This window comes from Fringilla coelebs (genome assembly GCF_963513975.1).
Source record: "Fringilla coelebs genome assembly, chromosome: 1".
Classification (NCBI taxonomy): Eukaryota; Metazoa; Chordata; class Aves; order Passeriformes; family Fringillidae; genus Fringilla; species Fringilla coelebs.
The window spans coordinates 148,898,410-148,916,431 of record NC_140028.1 but is presented as its reverse complement, the minus strand read 5'-3'; the positions used below and the strand labels follow the sequence as shown (position 1 = coordinate 148,916,431).

General features: G+C 45.3%; 1 protein-coding gene across 2 annotated transcripts in view; it reads right to left on the bottom strand.

The window, feature by feature from the left end:
- Positions 1–18,022, bottom strand: part of PLCD1 (phospholipase C delta 1) — a 55,291-nt gene that overhangs the window by 15,698 nt on the left and 21,571 nt on the right. For both annotated transcript variants that reach the window (XM_084201887.1, XM_084201886.1), the window contains exons 3-8: positions 14,930–15,158; positions 10,054–10,183; positions 6,162–6,390; positions 4,864–5,065; positions 2,825–2,969; positions 1,669–1,818 (exon numbers count right to left, since the gene is read on the bottom strand). In XM_084201887.1, coding sequence (XP_084058013.1) covers positions 1,669–1,818; positions 2,825–2,969; positions 4,864–5,065; positions 6,162–6,390; positions 10,054–10,183; positions 14,930–15,158 — 1,085 coding nt within the window. The remainder of the gene's footprint in view (positions 1–1,668; positions 1,819–2,824; positions 2,970–4,863; positions 5,066–6,161; positions 6,391–10,053; positions 10,184–14,929; positions 15,159–18,022) is intronic.

Genomic DNA, 18,022 nt, shown 5'->3' with positions numbered 1-18,022 from the left:
GAAAAGTCATCAGCACTTTTCCTGATCCTGCACCAGGATAAATAACAAGTCAGGAGGGGACACTGAAGACATATTTTTCCAACTCAGTGAGAGCCTGCAAAGATTGATCTCTGTGCTGAGAGTGTCCTCACCCTGGGAGAGTCACTTCTCCCAGTGGAGGCACCTTGTCTGTGCCAGAGCCAAGGTCCTGCTGAAGCAGCAGCAGCAGTAAAAATTACAATTCATCCTAATTTATTGCCCTGGTGCTTAGGGACCAGCCCAGAGCAGCTTCCCTCCGTGCCAGGCATTGTATCAAACGAGGCATGACGCTCCCAAACAAAAGGGGAAAGTCAGAAAGAGAAAGGAGATAAAGGAAGAAGGAGAACTAATATAGAAGATATTCTGGGTGGATTGTTTTCCTCTCCTTTCTCCCCTGCTGACTGCCAGCTTTATCTCACCCACAAACTCCTTCCAGCTCTGACTAGGCATGTTCATCCAAGTTATGTAGAGTGAGCAAAGAAATGCAATTTAAAGAAAACTACAGCTAACCCTACAGGAGTCTGTTTCTGCAAAGTGCTAAGAAAAACAAGGAAAGGAAAGGGAAGGGAAGGGAAGGGAAGGGAAGGGAAGGGAAGGGAAGGGAAGGGAAGGGAAGGGAAGGGAAGGGAAGGGAAGGGAAGGGAAGGGAAGGGAAGGGAAGGGAAGGGAAGGGAAGGGAAGGGAAGGGAAGGGAAGGGAAGGGAAGGGAAGGGAAGGGAAGGGAAGGGAAGGGAAGGGAAGGGAAGGGAAGGGAAGGGAAGGGAAGGGAAGGGAAGGGAAGGGAAGGGAAGGGAAGGGAAGGGAAGGGAAGGGAAGGGAAGGGAAGGGAAGGGAAGGGAAGGGAAGGGAAGGGAAGGGAAGGGAAGGGAAGGGAAGGGAAGGGAAGGGAAGGGAAGGGAAGGGAAGGGAAGGGAAGGGAAGGGAAGGGAAGGGAAGGGAAGGGAAGGGAAGGGAAGGGAAGGGAAGGGAAGGGAAGGGAAGGGAAGGGAAGGGAAGGGAAGGAAGGAAGGAAGAAAGAAAGAAAGAAAGAAAGAAAGAAAGAAAGAAAGAAAGAAAGAAAGAAAGAAAGAAAGAAAGAAAGAAAGAAAGAAAGAAAGAAAGAAAGAAAGAAAGAAAGAAAGAAAGAAAGAAAGAAAGAAAGAAAGAAAGAAAGAAAGAAAGAAAGAAAGAAAGAAAGAAAGAAAGAAGCACATGGGTGGAAATAGATTAATGTTTCCTTTTGGCTCTTGTTTTGGAGACATATTTTCCATATCAAGATTCCATTTCCAGTTTTTTTCTGTCAGCCAATGATTTCTAATGATTCATAGTGGTGAACCACTGGTGAGTGCTGTGTATCTCTTTCCTCTTGCAAGGCCAGGGCTCAGCTCCCAGCCTGTCAGCTGCCCTGATTCCTGGGAATAAAAGGGGCATCTCTAGGCAGCCTCCTGCTTCCCCTTTCCTCCATGGCAAAAGGAAGAGATCTCCATGCCCACCAACCCAGGCCATTCCCAGTGGCTCCCCCAGGACACTCTCAAGGGCAGGACACTTTGTGTTTAATACACCTTCAGTGGTTTTCCCCTTGAGTTTTGAGCTTTGCACTCAGCAAGAAGAAAAACTTCCCCTCTCATCCAACCCTGAGAAGGCAGAAAGTGCTGGAGTGGCCTTGCTTACCTCTGGGGAGGGGAACTGGGATTTGTTTCCATCGACTGGGGCGACCAAGAGCATGTCCTGCAGGATGGTGGTCATGTGCTGGGCCATGACCTTCTGCTGGTCCACGCTGCAGTGGTTCTCCAGGGAGATGATGACAGGGTATGGTGAGGTCTGCAACAGGAGAGCAACACACACCATCAGTGAACTCTGTGCTTTCACCAGTCTACAGAAATTGGGATGAGCCCCAGTGCTGCTGTCTCTGGGAGTGAGTGTGTCAACAGGAGGGTCTGATACTCTCCTAAAGCAAGGATTTGTTAAAAATGGAACTTGTTAAAAATTTAACCGTGCAGTAGTTACTCAGATCTGTGCTGATGCCTTCCAGAGATGATGGTCCAGTGGGGAAGGCACCAGGGTGGGGCAGGATTGCTTCTCTCAGACTTTCTGGGGCACTCCCTGCGCCTTCATTCTCCACTTGCACTTTGGGCCAGAGCACCTCCCTACCCACCTTCAGAGGAGGGACTGGGAAGGGGGCTTCGAAATCACAGGGTTTGCTCAAACCCTTAAGTGACATCAATCCTTCCTCCATTCCTGCATAAGCCTGATCTGGTTTGTGTGCTGAAGGCATTGTCATTATTGTCACTGTCACTCCTTTATGGCCCCATACAAAATTGGCACCAGCTCCCAAGTGCACTGAAGGAAAACAGCAGAGTCCAGTGAGTCTGGACAGACCTAAGATTTTCTGAAGCCTGCTGCCATACAAGACTCCAGCCCTGTTCATCCCTTTTAAAGCAGAATAAAAGCAGTCCTTCACATCCAAACCATGCACATGGGTTCCTCTAAAGAAGAAACAGACCCTGAGACATCAAAGCCACACAAATCGTGGGCTTGCTGGCGTTTCCCACCAGGTATGCTCAAAATTATGAGCATCATTTTCATTGTAGTGGGGTCCAGGATGCAGCTGTGCTGGCAGAGGTTCAAACTCATCCTTGAATGGTGCTCTCCCTGTGCAGCAGCCCCCAGGGATGAATCTCTGCAGAAGCAGAGCATGGATGATCAGACAGAAGGAGCAGGAATTTCTCTTGTCCCCATGAGGTGAAGCTGTCATTGCTTCTGCTCTTTGCTGGGAGGGAAGAACTCTACTGCCAGTGCAACATGAGAAAAAGTCCCTCATCCTTACTTGGAATGCATAGTTCTTGATGGCCTTAATGACATCACTGAAGAGGATCTTGGAGGTGAGAGTGTAGCCGTGATAAATGACAGGCTCTGAGTTGGGGCCGTCCCAGCAATCCAGCTCCACACAGCGACAGCCTTTGGTCAGGGCTCTGGAAACAAAGAAGGGACTGGTTGGGCTCTACACCTTCTGCTCCATCTCCAGGTGAGGGTACATCAGGCACAGGTGCTGCCTGGGAAGACTGGAAGGAAGTTCAGGAGCAAGGGAGAAGAAAGGAGTTTGGAAAAGCAGGAAAGCAGATAAAGGATGGGATCAGGTGGAATCAGTGTCAGCAAGGAGGGCTCAAGGCTGAGCAAGGAAAGCACAGAAGGATCTGAGAAATAAGGTAGTGAAGTCCAAGACAGAATTATCCAAAGAATAAGACACAGTGAGTGCCAGATGAGAAAGGACACTGATTACTGTGCCCCAAGCCCCTCCCCAAAGATGGTGAAGAGAAGAGAAAAAAACATCAAGAGAGGCTGCAGTGGAAGAATGAGAGCCAGTCTTAGAAGCCAGGTCACAAAGCTTAGATTATGTGATTTCTTCATCTAGATCTGATGTGAGATGAGGGATGAATCCTCAGAGCTGGGAGAGAGGGAGCTATGGGAACTCCACCACAGCTGAGGAGACTGCTGAGGGCCAGTGTCCTAAACTAAGTCTACAGACTGAATTTCCGTGTGAAATTCCTACCTCTACATATCCATACTTCCATTTCAATTTATTTTCAAATGTAGATTCCCCCCCATCTATCTAGAGGTGATCTCATCTCTTTTACAGTAATTCCCTAAACATTTCAAATTCTACAATTCCTTTAACTCATTGCAATAGAATCAATCAGAATGGTTTGGGTTGGAAGGGACCTTAAGGATCAGCCAGTCCCAGCCCCCTGCCATGGGAAGGGACAGCTTCCACTAGACCAGGTCACTCAGAGCCCTGTCCAACCTGGCCTTGAACACTTCCAGGGATGGAGCATCCACAGCATCTCTGGGAAACCTGTTCCAGAATAATCGGATTTTTTTTTTTTTTGTACAACCCAAGCATACATCTATAATTTTAAGACTGTGTAAGATGAATTCAAAGAGCTACTGAGAAGTAACCTGTGCCAGATTTCCCTCTCAACACTTTTGACCTTGTGAACCCAGTCAGTTGTTGCTGCTGAGAATGAGATAAGTCATAAACAAAGGCAGAGAGGCAGCCATTGACTGGCTCATGAGGAAAGGCTGTCTCACCCGATAAAAACAAGCAGTAAGGTATTGTGGGTGTGCAAATTACTAAAGGTCACTGCACCCATCTGGCCATGAGACATCAGCCACTGTTAAAGGCAGACACAGGTAACACCTAAAGCTCTAAACAGCACCTAAAGTGCAGGGGTGCTGTGGGAATAGCTGAGATGCTAAAAAGGCACCAGGTGTAACTTCTGCTGATCCCTCTCCCTGCTCATATCCCACCTCATTTTTTTTTTTTTTTTTTGATTGCTCCAACGGGGACTCTCCAGAATAAACCCCAGCATGGTTGTGGGGACAGTCCCTGCCATGGGCCTCTCCCAGAAGGCAGCACAGAGCATAAGCACCACGACACCATGCATCATGCTGGCTTCTCCCAGATCTGCAGCTACATCCCAGGAATCTTTCCATCTTGTAAGCTCCTTGCACTCTCTTGTGCAATATTTTGGGGAATGCAACACCCCCTCAGCATCATGCTTTGAAAACACCAGGCCAGAGGGCTGTAATCCAGCCTCCACCTGACTGCAGATATTTCATACTGCTTCCAAATGTAGTAATTAAACATCCTACACTCAGGTGGACACCAGATGAGACTCAGGTCAAAGAGCTTTGACAAGGAGCTGGTTTGGAAACAGCTCACCCTGGAAACATGGGCCAGCCCATATTACCTGGTATGGTGGGAGATTGCTTCTTGATCCCTTGCATCCATCAGCATAGACACTCATGTCTTCAGAAAGAAAGAGGTTAACCTGCCAAACACACACAAACACACGCTCTCTTTACCTGATATAGGCCTCTGTGCTGCTTGGCCCTGTGATCTGGTCTTCCATCAGATAGGTGTTGTGTGAGGATGACACCAAGTAGTGGCTGAGAGGTTGGGTCATGTCCTGGTAAACTTTCCGGTGGGAGGGGTTGAATATGTTCCCCTCATCTGACAGCAGGTACATCAGGAAACCATCCTTGGTCATGGCATTGCCCCTCTTGGCTGTCAGGTAAACAGACAAAACACCACACTGAAAATGAGATGCCACCAGGTCGTGCTGCCACCTTCACCACGGTGCCTCTGCTCTCCAGGAGACCCCAGAGGCAAAACATGTCCCAGGAATTCAGTAAAAGCAAAGATATGGATGTTCTCCAGACAAGGATGAGACCTTCAGCTGCCTGAAAATGCTTTTAAAGCCCTTCCCAAGCACAGCTTTTTATGACACTTATGTGGCTTTTCATGACACTTTACTTGTCCTTGATAATATCTTAAAAGTGTCAAAGACAGACCTTACCTCATCTGTCTCTAGAGATTTACAGCATGAAAATCTCTGTTTGAGCATTTCAAGGTTTCTTTGCACCAACCCAGAGAAGCTGTCAGATGTCTAAACACAGCTAGATAAATCCTGTCTAGATTACCCAATGAAATACATGATTTGCAAAGAGGAAATACAAAATTACTCCCCATTTTGAGGGACTGGACTAGATCTCAGCCTAATCCTAAAGCCTGACAGTTGCAAAGCCTTGTCCCTCTCCTGAAGGAATAGCAGGATAGTGGAAAACCAGCCCATGATTCTGAGTTGGCTCTTGGAACACATCCTCCAAGGTGCTCCAGACTGATGATTCACCCACAATTTGAGCAGACAGACAGTTCAGTGTCTGCCTCCTAAACAGCTGTCACCTCCTTGGCCTCTACTCAGAGATCTCATCTGCAGATGGCTTTACAGGTGCCCACCATCACGGACATCTGCCTCCACTCCAGCTTCTGGAGAACACAAACATTGCAACATTCTCAGCCTTGAAAAGCCACATGAGGTCCTGGCACCTGAATAACCCATCTGAGTCTTTCCCTCAGGATTTTCATCATCCTCTAGTCAAACCTGTATCAATCCCTCTCCTGCTGTTCAGTGCACCCAAAATAAAATTGAAGAGAGAGATTTCCCAGCCTCTCCTCTGCCCTCCTCTCCTAGAGCTGTTTTAGAACAGCTGTGGGGAGAAAATAACGCACGCGACTGCAGGAAAAAAGCAACAGCAATGCAATTCATAATTCATCAAAAAAACAAGATTTTGAAGCAAACCAGCCAGGGATTTCAACCTACCTCTTTCGTTGGGCTCATATCTCTGAATTAAGGCAGGGGCAGCAACAACAGCATCTTCTTCCTGCTGTACCTCATAGAGAAACCTCACCAGGTTCTGGCAGGACATGAACCCTTCTGGGTCCGAGTATATTTGGAAGATGCTGTCTATTTCCTTCCTCTCTGTCAGTATCTTGTAAAATTCCTCTATCTCATCATCCTCCAGAGCCTCTGTTTTGGACTTGTCACAGTGCTGTAAACGTAGAGGGGAGAAGGAGTGAAAACCTTCTTTCCTTCTGGCATAGGCCAGCCGTAATCTGCACCAGGGCTACACAACGCAGAACACAAAATAATTGCAAAGAGTTACTGGCCAGCCAGTGAGGAGCACGTGGTCAATGACAATGGTTCTCATTGACAAGGCCAATAGTTATAAAAATTACAGTTATTAGTATTTATACATGGTCAGTGCGCTCGAAGGCACCAGCCTTGAGTTCCATCACTTGGTGTGCTTCAGTCAGGACAGCTCAAAATAATCCAAGCACAAATCAAGGGTCAAAAGAAATGTAATTCTTATGTTAACTCTATTAAAAAATGATAGACAGTACAGCCAAAAAATCCAGGAAGTTAAGTGAAAAGAACCCTTCCTTTGACCTTAGTGGCTCAGACCTCAAGAGGTTGTCAAGACTCACAGTAGGGCTGTTTGCAAAGATGGCATCAAAAACAACTTAAAACCCCCACATGTACACGCTTAGGTATGAAAAAATCCACCTCTCCATGGAAATTTTCCATTCTCATCCAAAACCTGCCATGTAACAAAATCCCCAAAGATTTCAAATCAGATATAATCTTCTCACAAGGAACTGCAATTCAGATTCTCCATCTTCCTCTGGGGTTTGAACTTTTCCAGTAGATACCATCTGTGACAGAGCACCACAGCCAAGGACTTGATTGACCATGAAAGATGGGGAGCTTGAGATAGACATACTAATGTCTCCATCAAGAACACAGCTTTTCCAATAACAAGTTTTTCTAGTTTATTTTAAATACTCCCAGGTTCAATTTTTCATCAGAAACAAAGTTTTTTTTTTTCCTGTGGCAAATCCCAAAATTAATTTTGTTGTTTGTTCCTAGCAGAATTCTTCAGCTTGTCAAACCAGAGGAATTAAATTGCTTTCCATCTTTGATCCCCTGTGACAGAGCTATTTTCCTGGCTTTTATGATGAAAATGGCTGTCTTAGTTTAACCAGTAATCACACTAATCTCAACCCAGCCCTGACAGTGATCTCAGCAATGGCCACAGTGGCTTTGGCAGTGTCCCAAGATGATAAGGAGGGACTTTCATCCCCTGCAAATCTTTCACTATCTGTTTAAGGAGCACATATAAAACCAAAGAACACTATCATGATGCCTAGCATTTCACAAACTGAAGTGACAGAAAAAAAGAGTTCAACTTGTCCTGACTTCAGAACCTTCTGGGTAGAAGCTACGTGGTCCTCTCAGGGATGGGACAACCTGTGACATGCTCAGTACTACAAACACCTCCAAAATAGGTTTGAGAGCTCCAGAACTGCCTTTTCCTCACTGCCTTCCATGTCTATGATCCTGTGCTGTGGCTCTGGCAGATCCCTCAAGCTAAGCTGAGCATGGTGCTTAGCAACTGCAAAAGGAATATAAAGAAGGAAAGCAGCTGGTGGAGACAGCAGGGATGTTGTGAATTACAAATGTTCTTTTATTTAAGACATGACAGGGAAAATGACAAGATATTCCTCCTAGAAAACTGGCATTTTAAGTGGTGTGCCTGGGGAAGTTTATTCATTAGTTGCCATTAAAGGCTGTGATGAAAACAGGACAGCAGCACTGGCACCAGAGTCAAACTCCAGGACAGATCAGATGCTCAGTATAAAAGTGGGTTCCTTCTGCTTTGGCTACAAGAGGTTCAAATTAGAAAGAGAATCCCAACCCAAAATATTGCCTTTTACCTCCCATGTATGCATCACAAGCCATGAGTCCTGAATGACCCTTGGCCTGCCAGCAGAAACACCTTTCTGATGCATCAGAATGAATATTCAGGTTGAAATGAAGTGAGCAATGACAGGAGCTTTGCATCATTTCTGGTTGCACTGCAATATGCTTTACTCCAGTGTCTCAAACCTGGATGTGGACACAGAGTCACGTCAGGAAAGGCAAAAATAATGTGAGAAGATGCCCTGCAGCCCCCACTTGAGCCCCTGATCACCCTTCCTTCCTGTGACTAAATGAAGAAAAACTCTCTGAGACAGAAAAGATCACCTTTTAATAGGCTGTAATACCCTAGTCCATCTAGACTGAGGCAGGATGCAAACTGAAATTGTAATTGCTTTAAGAGCAAGACAGACCCTTCCTGGAGGCAAATCAGCCCTCAGGAGATCTGAATTAACCTCCAAGTGGCTATTCAGGAAACTTTAAAATTACTTGCTTAATGATGGTACTTCAACTAACTCCCTGCATTTCCATGGGTTGAATCAAGGTTTAGCAATTACCCAGAGTCTTTAAGCAAAAATAATTAATTTCATCAAGTTTCCTCTCCTGGAGCTCCCTTGTAACTATTGGGACAGCAGAAGAGGGTCATTAAATAAGAGGAGACTGTGCCTCTAAAATTAAAAAAAAGAGTAAAATGAAAGAAAAAAAAAAACCAAACCAAGGGTGATTTTTTCAGGTTGTTGATGTGTGAAGATGTGGGTGTGATTCATCTCCTGTGGGTGAGATGCATCCCTTAGGATGAGGAGATTCACACCCTGCTCCCTACTGCCTTCACCTGCACAGACTGCAAAGGAAGTGTTGGCAACTCCTTCCAGTGGAGACATGCAGCTCAACCAGTGGATTCCCAGCCTCATTTTCACTCTTCCAGGACCTTCCTGGGAATAAAGAGATGGGATCCACCAGCCAGAGTGGGCAGTACAACTGGGATATTTTGTGAGCTGAAATTCTTTAAGATCTGCTGATGACCTTCCCCCTAATTCCTGAGGAGTTGCCAGAGGGATGTCTAAAAAGCAAGACAAGGAAATCTGGACCTCCTTTGGGGGAAGGCTGCCTGGTCACATGGAGGAGCAGGAGAACTCCTGCCTGGTGCCCAAAACCACCCACTGATCAGAAAAAACCATTTCTGAAACTGCACACACATTAATTCAAATCCTGCTTCAGACAGGATGGAAGTTTGGAAGTTATCCAGATGTTTTATCTCACCTCAGCAGGATGGATTCTCTAGAGAGAAACCCAAAGCTTAACAACTGAGAAATGTTCATCCCTTTCTTATCTTCTGATAGGCTCAGCCAGCAAGCTGAATCTTGAGAATTTAGAAGTGTACATCCCTGACCAGATTAAATGTACCTTGGGAGTATTAAATCAATCAGACTAGTCCAGGCTTGGGTGCAATGTTGTGTATCTATCATGAATCTGGAAAGGTTTTTTTCTTAATTTGTACTTCATTTTTTTTGCTTGTTTGTTTGTTTATGCCTCTCACTTTGCATCCCCCTCCTCTGAGAAGGTGAGGATCTGGGTTCACAATTTTAACCAAACAAAATTCAGCCAGACTTAGGTATTGGCATGCAGCTGTGGCACACAAAACTCCTGAAACCCCTGGGACTTCAATGCACTATCCATGTTTGCATCTCATTTTCTGCTTCATGGCAAAATTAAGCATCGATTATGAATAAAGATATTAACACACCCTCATCAAAAGCATTGTGCTGGCCTAACTCAGTGGGAATCAATTATTCTGAGCAATAAATTCATGAGCACCAAAACCTGATGGTCCTTCCTTGGTACAAGAAAAGAAGCCAGGAGTTCACTTTAGGCGAGGTCTCCAGCCCAAGCTGAAAGCTGTGGGACACCCTGACCTCAGCCAGGAGCAAACCCTTTTTCTGCTTGCTCCCATTACCTGGAAAATCTTCTTGGCATGGTAATCATCCACTTCAATGTTCACTTCTTTCAGGAAGTCTTTGAGCTCTTTCAGGCTCATCTTGTTGTCTTTGTTTTTGTCAGCTTTCCGCAGGCAGGTGTGGATCCAGCTGCAGGGGGATGTAAGGAAATCTTTCCAGGTCACTGCCTAGCCTGAACACCTAAATACCTTCTGCTGCACATGGCAGGGGGGAAATCCTCTTCTGAAGGCTCTGAGCCACCTCTCCAGCTGCTGTAAATCAGCGTGGGCCCCCGAGCAGCTGCCACCACCTCACCTCCTGCTCCCACAGAGCAAAATGCTGCCTTGGCAGGAGGAAAATGTGCTGTGACACAACTGATGGCGACCTGGGAGAAGCTTTTCACCATCTGGCCAAGGCTGGAGCAGCTCTCTTTACCCTGTAGGAGTTTCTGGCCACAGCCAGAAAGAGTATGATTTCTCTTTTATGACAGAAAGTACATTCTGCTCCAGACGGTTCAAAGGTGATAAAGGAAAGAATGAAAAGAGCTCCCAGGGGAAGCTTGGTAAACTCATTGTCATGGATTTGCTCAATATTCAGCGTGTCATGGTCAACACTGAACTTCAAAGAAGTATCAATAATAATTTTTGAACTCACCTTCAGCATATTTTTAGGGATTTCTACCTACATCTCCTAAGAACTTTGTTGTGAGTGGAATCAAACCGAACTTTCTTCCCCTGATGAAATGCACAGGGTCTGTTACTGTGCTGTAATGTGATAATATTTCTTAAGAGCTTGGGCTTTAATCACTTTAGTGTATCTATGGATCAGAAGCAACTGCTATAAGAATGATCTTCTTAATGTGCTGTCAGGTATTTTGAACTGACACTTCTGTTTTCTTTCAGTCTCTAAAATCATGTTAGACAGTAGAAACACACTGCAGTTTAAAACACCAAAAAACCCCCTGCTTTCTGCATCATGGAACTGTCTGTCTAATTTGCTTTATTGTCAAATAAGAAAGGTCATCCAGAAAAATATCTACTTTTCAACAAGAAAAAAAACATGATCAAAGTAATAATTTGATCTCCAATAATAACCTTCCATGCCTCACATAGGAAACAATGTTTCAAATTCATTCCAGAAAAACTTCCAAAAAAAAAAAAAAAAAGCCCAATCTGAATGCTAATCAGAGTAAAGCTCAGGATCAGCAAAACCAGCTGAGGCATATAGTAACATTTAAACTGGGCCTTTCAAAATGACCCCAGAAAAGGGCATTAACAGCCTTAGGGGCTGTAAACATAACCCTGAAACACTGTTTGCCAGAGCTACCCCTGCACTGGAGTATTTCCTAGTGATGGAGATATGTGCAAACTGCTAGTGAGTATTGTTTGTCTCATGGAAAGTTGAACTTTTTGACTTTAAAAATCTTGGCAGGTGCAAAGCAATGACCTCACCCCACATCCGTCTTAGCCTGGTAATATTAATATTCCCTTTCTTTAGACACGGAAACCAAAATAAAGAGAGGCTGCATTTCCCAAGAACACTCCAGAGCTCTGAACCAGGCTCTGGCTTGGACTCATTCTTCCCAGAGAACCCAGTTTGAGTCATGGAGCTCCATGAGGAGAGGATGCTGTGCTGGGAGCACCCCAGACTCACCCCGGGGTGCAGAACACGCCCTCCACCAGCTCTGCTCCAGAGAGGGTCTGCCAGACTGTCCCCAGACTGTCACCCTGGTGCCACCCACCCAGACCTCACCCTGCACCTCAGGTTCTCTTCCCAGCCTTCCCTAAAAACAACAGGCAGGAGGAACACCCAATTCTGGTGAGCCAAGAGGAAATCCAGTCTGCCACAGCCAGAGGGGAGCAGTAGGGCTGGATAGAAACTACTCTTTTTTGCATACAAACTACTGGTTTTGTGCTGACCACTGCAAAAAACCACATTTTTTTAAGAGTCTGCATCATTTCCTCTGATAATGGGCACCCAGAGGTCATGCATGTACTCAAAGTCCTCTCTGGAAGGCAAAACGTGGGCAGTAAATGCATCTGCAAAAGAGTATGCCCAGGTCCTACCTGTTAATGGAGGATGCTTTTCTCTTAGATGCCTTCCCAGGAGGCTGAGAAATGCAGGAGGGAAATCAGAGAGCCCAGGAAACACAGTGGGTCCTCCTGCTGCAAGGGCCAGCAGCAAAGAGAGAAAAGTGACAGTACAGACAACTGAGATCTCAGTAAATAGCAGCATTCTGGCTCCAAAATACCCAAGCTCCCCATCCATCTGCATCCCCTCAGCTCTGGGAGAGCTTAGAGGAGCTGGATGAACAAAACACTTCAACTGGAAGTCCTCTCATCTGGTACAAACACCATTTTTCAGTCCTGGCTGTGGGTCTTCCTTTCACCTTCTGCCCCTCTGTGGGCCTGAGTGCAGTGGGAAGCAGCTGCTCCCATTTCTGTGCGCATCCAGGGAGAGCCTGCCTCCTGCCTCTGGCTTTTAAAGGCTCTGCCAGCTCCAGGGCTACCAGTTTTCTCTCAGTTTCAGTCATCCCTCTTTGGTTTCTATCTGGCAGATATCCCATGAGTGTGCTCAGAACAGAAATGCTGCAGAACTTCTGGTAAGTGCTTTCAAACCAGAAGAAAAGCTCACACATAAACCCCAGAGCCAAAGCAGACGGTGCCACCCTGCTCAAATGAAAAGTCCTCTGTATTTTCTGGTCTGAAGTCTTCCCTGCACACATACCTGCAATATTTGCTGAACTACCCATGCCAGCCTGCTGCAAGGTTGAATCTGAGGCTTATTAAAACAGAACTCTGTGTATAAGAACATCAGACATGCTCATCAAGCATGTGGGAGTTTTATCTGTGTAGGAATATAGGGCTGGAAAAACACATAAGACACTGATCTCAGTCCCTTCTAGCACAGGCAGCTCCACTGAATTCCAAACTGAACGAGCCCCATCTGAAACTAGCAGAGTTTTTGCTTTCAGTCCTTCTTTTCAAAAACTTGCACATTCCTTACTTGTTTTGCAAGGCTTTGGGAGGCTGAAAAAGATACCCTGCAAGGCAACTCTCCAGTCATGGGGGACAGGCAGGGGACACAACACTTCTCATGTCCTGACTCTTCCCCCTCTGTGCTCACAGATGCTGAGAACACTCCTGAGGTTTAAGGAAGATCTGAGCAAGCCCACGCTGCCAAGCAAACCCAGTGAAGGCAGACTAAATTTAAAATCCCAGGCTTTAATTAAACATCATCAAATTTCAAATGAGAAATCATGCTGTTCTGTAATTCCAGGTTACGTTAAATGGCCTGAGACAAGCCCAGATTGGAAAGCAGCACTGCACAGTAATTACTCTTCCAGAAATATGGTTTGTCAACCCACCCTATTTAGCTTCAATTCTGCTTTCCAAAGTCAGAAAGGCACTTTTCCATGCTGGAAATTTACAGCCTTCTTCCTTTGCAAATGTCATTGTTATTTTTCCCCCCTTAAAAAATCTTGTCTCTTCTTACAGGCAAGTTTTTCAGCAATATATTTAACTTGATATGCTCCAGGGACAATTTTCTGTAGCCCAGATTTTCCCCTACACACTGTGGGGTGGCTGAGGAGTGACCTTACAGCCCAGAGCTTGAAAAACCATCAAAAAAAAAAAAGACACTCATAATGCAGGAGATAAACAGGACATCCCAAGCACATCAGAACTAATGGAGTCTGATTGCTTGGAGTGAACAGCACTGTGGCTGTGAAAATGCTTCTCAGACTTCAGAGAATCCACAGAAGAGTAAAGCCTGATGAAAGCTCAGCATTTATGCACCATCTCCTTCTCCAGCAGTGCATTATTATTACCCAGCAGAGAACCCACATGGAGTGAAGACTTAGCTGAGGGCAACATTCCTGGTGCCTTCTCAGCCTTGAGCTCCAGCTTTGTGATTTTTCCCAGCTGAGGATTTTGCATCTCCTCTCCTCTCTGATGTTTGGTATCAAACAGGCCATGAAGCCCACCCAGCCTCCTCTCCCCAAGAGTGGTATCTGTTTTCCTCTCTGATAGCTGAATATCTACCTGTGGGAAGCTCAAAGGAACCTAATATTTCACCATTACTGTGGCTCTGTCAAATCAGGGTGAAATCAGCCAACGGCTTCAGATGTCATGGTCAGAGTCTGAGACACACAGGGACCGAAGAAAATCCATCCAAAACTGCACCCACAGACATCCTCTCTTTTTATACATGAGACCTCTGTTTGCAAAGCAACTTATTGAGTGAAATGCAGCCTCAGGGAGAACTCCCTGTGAATTCAGCAGAGCCAGGATTTCACCCAGTAACCACCCTCTCTCCATTTCATAATGAATTCACCCTCCTTTCCTGCTCTGTGCCTTTTCCTTTCTGCTCTCTGCATTGTCACTAGAGCGACTGCAGATTTTTTCAGGGCAAAACTTCCTCCCATGCTGAGGCTAATAAGGAATAATTTCACTCAAGTCAGTGGAGCTACCCTGGAGTAAATTTGGCAGTGAGAAGAGGAGAATCAGTTCCCTCTCCTTGTATTACTGAGAAACACGGTAAACAGTGAGGGCTTTTCATGCCTTGCCAAGAAGTGCCTGTCCTGGAGTTTACTGCATTGCAAGTGAAACAGACCCCTGAAGAACACAAAAAAATAATGATTGTTTTATCTGGAGCTCCATGAAAGAGGGAATTCTTCGCTTAAGGAGCCATATTAAGCCTGACTCCACTCTTGCTGGTATCATTGTAAAACAGGGGGAGAAAGCACTGGAAACCAGGGAGCTTGCCTGGGTGCAAAATCAATGCAAGAGAAAACCCAGAACAGGGAAAAAAGGAGGCTACTCTACTATCCCCACCCACATGGAAAGACAAGTGCATCTTTGTCCGTGATTAATCACTTTATAAGGCAAAGGATACTGTTGGAGTTTCTGTTTCTGGTTCATGGAGTTGCTGTGGGCTATGATTTTCCCAAGGCCAGCAATCCAGTGGTTGGCATCATCCTCTGAGCTCGCAATGAGGTCCAGGTTTTTCCTCTGGTCTTTGAAGATGATGGAAAAGCAGCGATACTCTGGGACATCCTTGGCGTATTTTTCCATCCCTTCTGTTTTATGGCCTGACCTCACATCCCGGATATCTTCAATGGAGACTGTGGAAAGAAAGCAGAGCCTGCTGTCAGCAGGGGTTCACTCAGCCTTATCTCTACTTAGTGAGGGATATTAAAAATTACTCCTTTTCCTGAAGCCTCTGGAGGGTTCCCTTCCCTTTCCCCCCTTCCCCAAGCTTTGGTACTAAAGAAAATTCAACTCAAAAGGGCTAGGAAGAGCAAGAAGTATTAAAAAGGAAACCTCTTTCTTCATGTTCTTTATTTAATAAAGATACAGAATGTGCCATAGGTGCCATGCTGTGATGTCCTCTTTATGAAACACAAATCACAGCCAAGAGTTTGGTTCCAAATCCTTGGAGCATCCCTGACTTGAGCATCCCTTGACTCCTTCAAGGGATGAGAATGGGGAGAGGGGAGCTGTGCCTCCCTGTGAACATCACCCCACAGGAAAATCCTAAAAGCACTGAATGGTTTGGGTTGGAAGGGACCTTAAAGACCACCCAGTTCCAAACCCCTGAGATGGACAGGGACGCCTTCCACTAGATCAGGTTGCTCCAAGCCCCATCCAGCTGGCCCTGAACAATTCCAGGGATGAGAAGTCCACAGTCTGTGGGCAAAATAAGAGGTGACTTCAATAAGAGGAGGGTAAGGAACAAAACTGTCCTTCTTTAGGTTGCAAAAATAATGGGAAGGTAAAATTTAAGATCCCATCTGTTCCTCTCAGTCACAGTACTGCAAATTAAGGAGGCAAAGACCAAAGCTTCAGAGCAGTCTGGTGTCACCCATACTCCATCCTAACCCCTGTCAAGGGTAGAATTTATCCTCCTTGCTGTAAGAAATCAAAACACTGTTTTCAAGATCATCCTTCCCCACTTCCATCTCTGCTCTTCAGCTGGTGGAAATGAACCCTGAAGTTGCTCCAAGTTTGCAAAATGCACACACAAGGCAATCCAGAAGGAGCAGTTGTATGAAGAGACTTTTATTAAACAAACACAAGTAACAGAAACAGCCCTAAAATGCTCTTGAGAGCAATCAATGCCCTCAAACTGGGCTGAAATCAGGTGAGCTCCAAGCAGCACCCACAGCCTCTTTTTGTCTTTCATGGGTCACTTCATACATCTACACAACACTGGCACAGGTTGCCCTGAGTTGTGGATGCTCCATCCTTGGAAATGTTCAAGGCCTTGTTAGATGGGGCTTGGAACAACCTGGTCTGGAGCTTTGTTAAAAAAATGTGCATGAGTATGAAATACACCCAAAGTTTAGCTGAATAGAAGAAACTTGCTTTTAAGCATCATTAAAATGCCCAGTTTATTCAAAGTCAACACTGTAGAAAGACCCAACTCAGCATCCACCTGCACATTTTTGGCATGGCTGCCTTATCCAAAATTCATCAGATGATCATTAGAGGTTTGAAAACTTTCCTTGTTTTCCCAGAGCAGTCATGATAATGCTCTGCTGCTGGGAATAAAAAAAAATAAAAACAAACCTGCAAAAAACCATCCAAGATTTCAGTCTTCAAAAATCAGTGACTTTCCAAAAGCAACACTTCACATTTGCTTCAAGTTCTCACCAGATGCTGGGGTGGTCAAAAACCTTCCACAGCACTTTGCTGGTTTGGTTCCTGTACAAGAACACACCAGGAGCTCCCTGGAGCTGGCAAAACTCTTCCCTGACAATTATGAGCTCTTATCTCTGTGTGGTCTTTGATTATCACTTTATAAAGGCCAACAGTTGATCAGCTGAGGGGAGGGGAGGAAAAGGTTGGGTTGGGATGGGCTGCTGTGGAATTATGTTATCTGGCCAATTTACCTCTGAGTGAAAGTTTATGGGAATGAGTACTAAAAGCAGCTTAAAAAGAAAAAAAGGCAGCTGGGCCTCTCTGGTGATCTTGCCCTTTAACCAGGACATTAATCAAATTATAGTGGTTGTGCCTAAGGTGGAACTTCACCTTTAATGTAAAGCTTCTTATTATGTTTGGCCAGATTCACTTCAATCAAAAAGTCTAAAGTTCATTTAGGTTTCTTTTATAGCCAGTGGGAAATAAAGCAGCTTTTGGAACACAGCTGTTTTGTCCAAGTCAAACAAAAATTTCAGGGTAAGATAAGTTATACCCTTAATCCATGGATACAGTGGACCCTTGACCAGAAAGGAAGAGCAAGCTGGGCATCTCATATGCAGACTGTCCTCAAGTGTGGGATTCTCCTCCTCTCCAGATCTCTTCTGCTTATGGCAGCAAAGTGGAAGGATCATCCTGTTATTCCTCTTCACCTGCCAGCTGCTCACCACTGCTTGGCTCACAAGAGTTATTGTCCTGCAGAATGGCTCCTTAGTCTGCTTGTGCAATCAGTCCCTAAACTTGGGGTTGGCAACGGCCTCCTGTTTCCAAGACCAGAAAATCTGATGTTAAATATTGGAAATTTATAATGGATTCTTTGGAAACCATTACGTGGCTGCATGAATCCACTGGAAAAGAGAGCTGTGTGGGAGGAAAAAAAGATTGGAAACCTGTGTCTGGAAGGGCTGCCTTGATCTTTTCAGAGGATGATGGAGATAAAAGAGCTCCTCAGTACAGAAAGGGTACAAGGAAGGCTGAAGAGCACGACTGGTGTCTATTGTAGTCACACAAGAGAAGGAGAGAAACTATCACCACAGGAACTGTTAAAATGCAGAGTAAGGAAGGACACTTTTTATAGCTTTCCATAGCTTGTGTACTGTTTTCATCTATCAATAAAAAAGTTGAAGCCAAAGGACTCAGCCCAAGCCATCTGCTAAAGTTATCTCTTTTCTGGAAAATCTTAACCCAGCATGAGTACTTTATCAGCTGCTCCCAGGCAGCGACTGTACTCTATTAGGAGGCCCAAACTTTGTGTTCAGCTGAGCTATCTGCAAGGAGAAATCAAAAA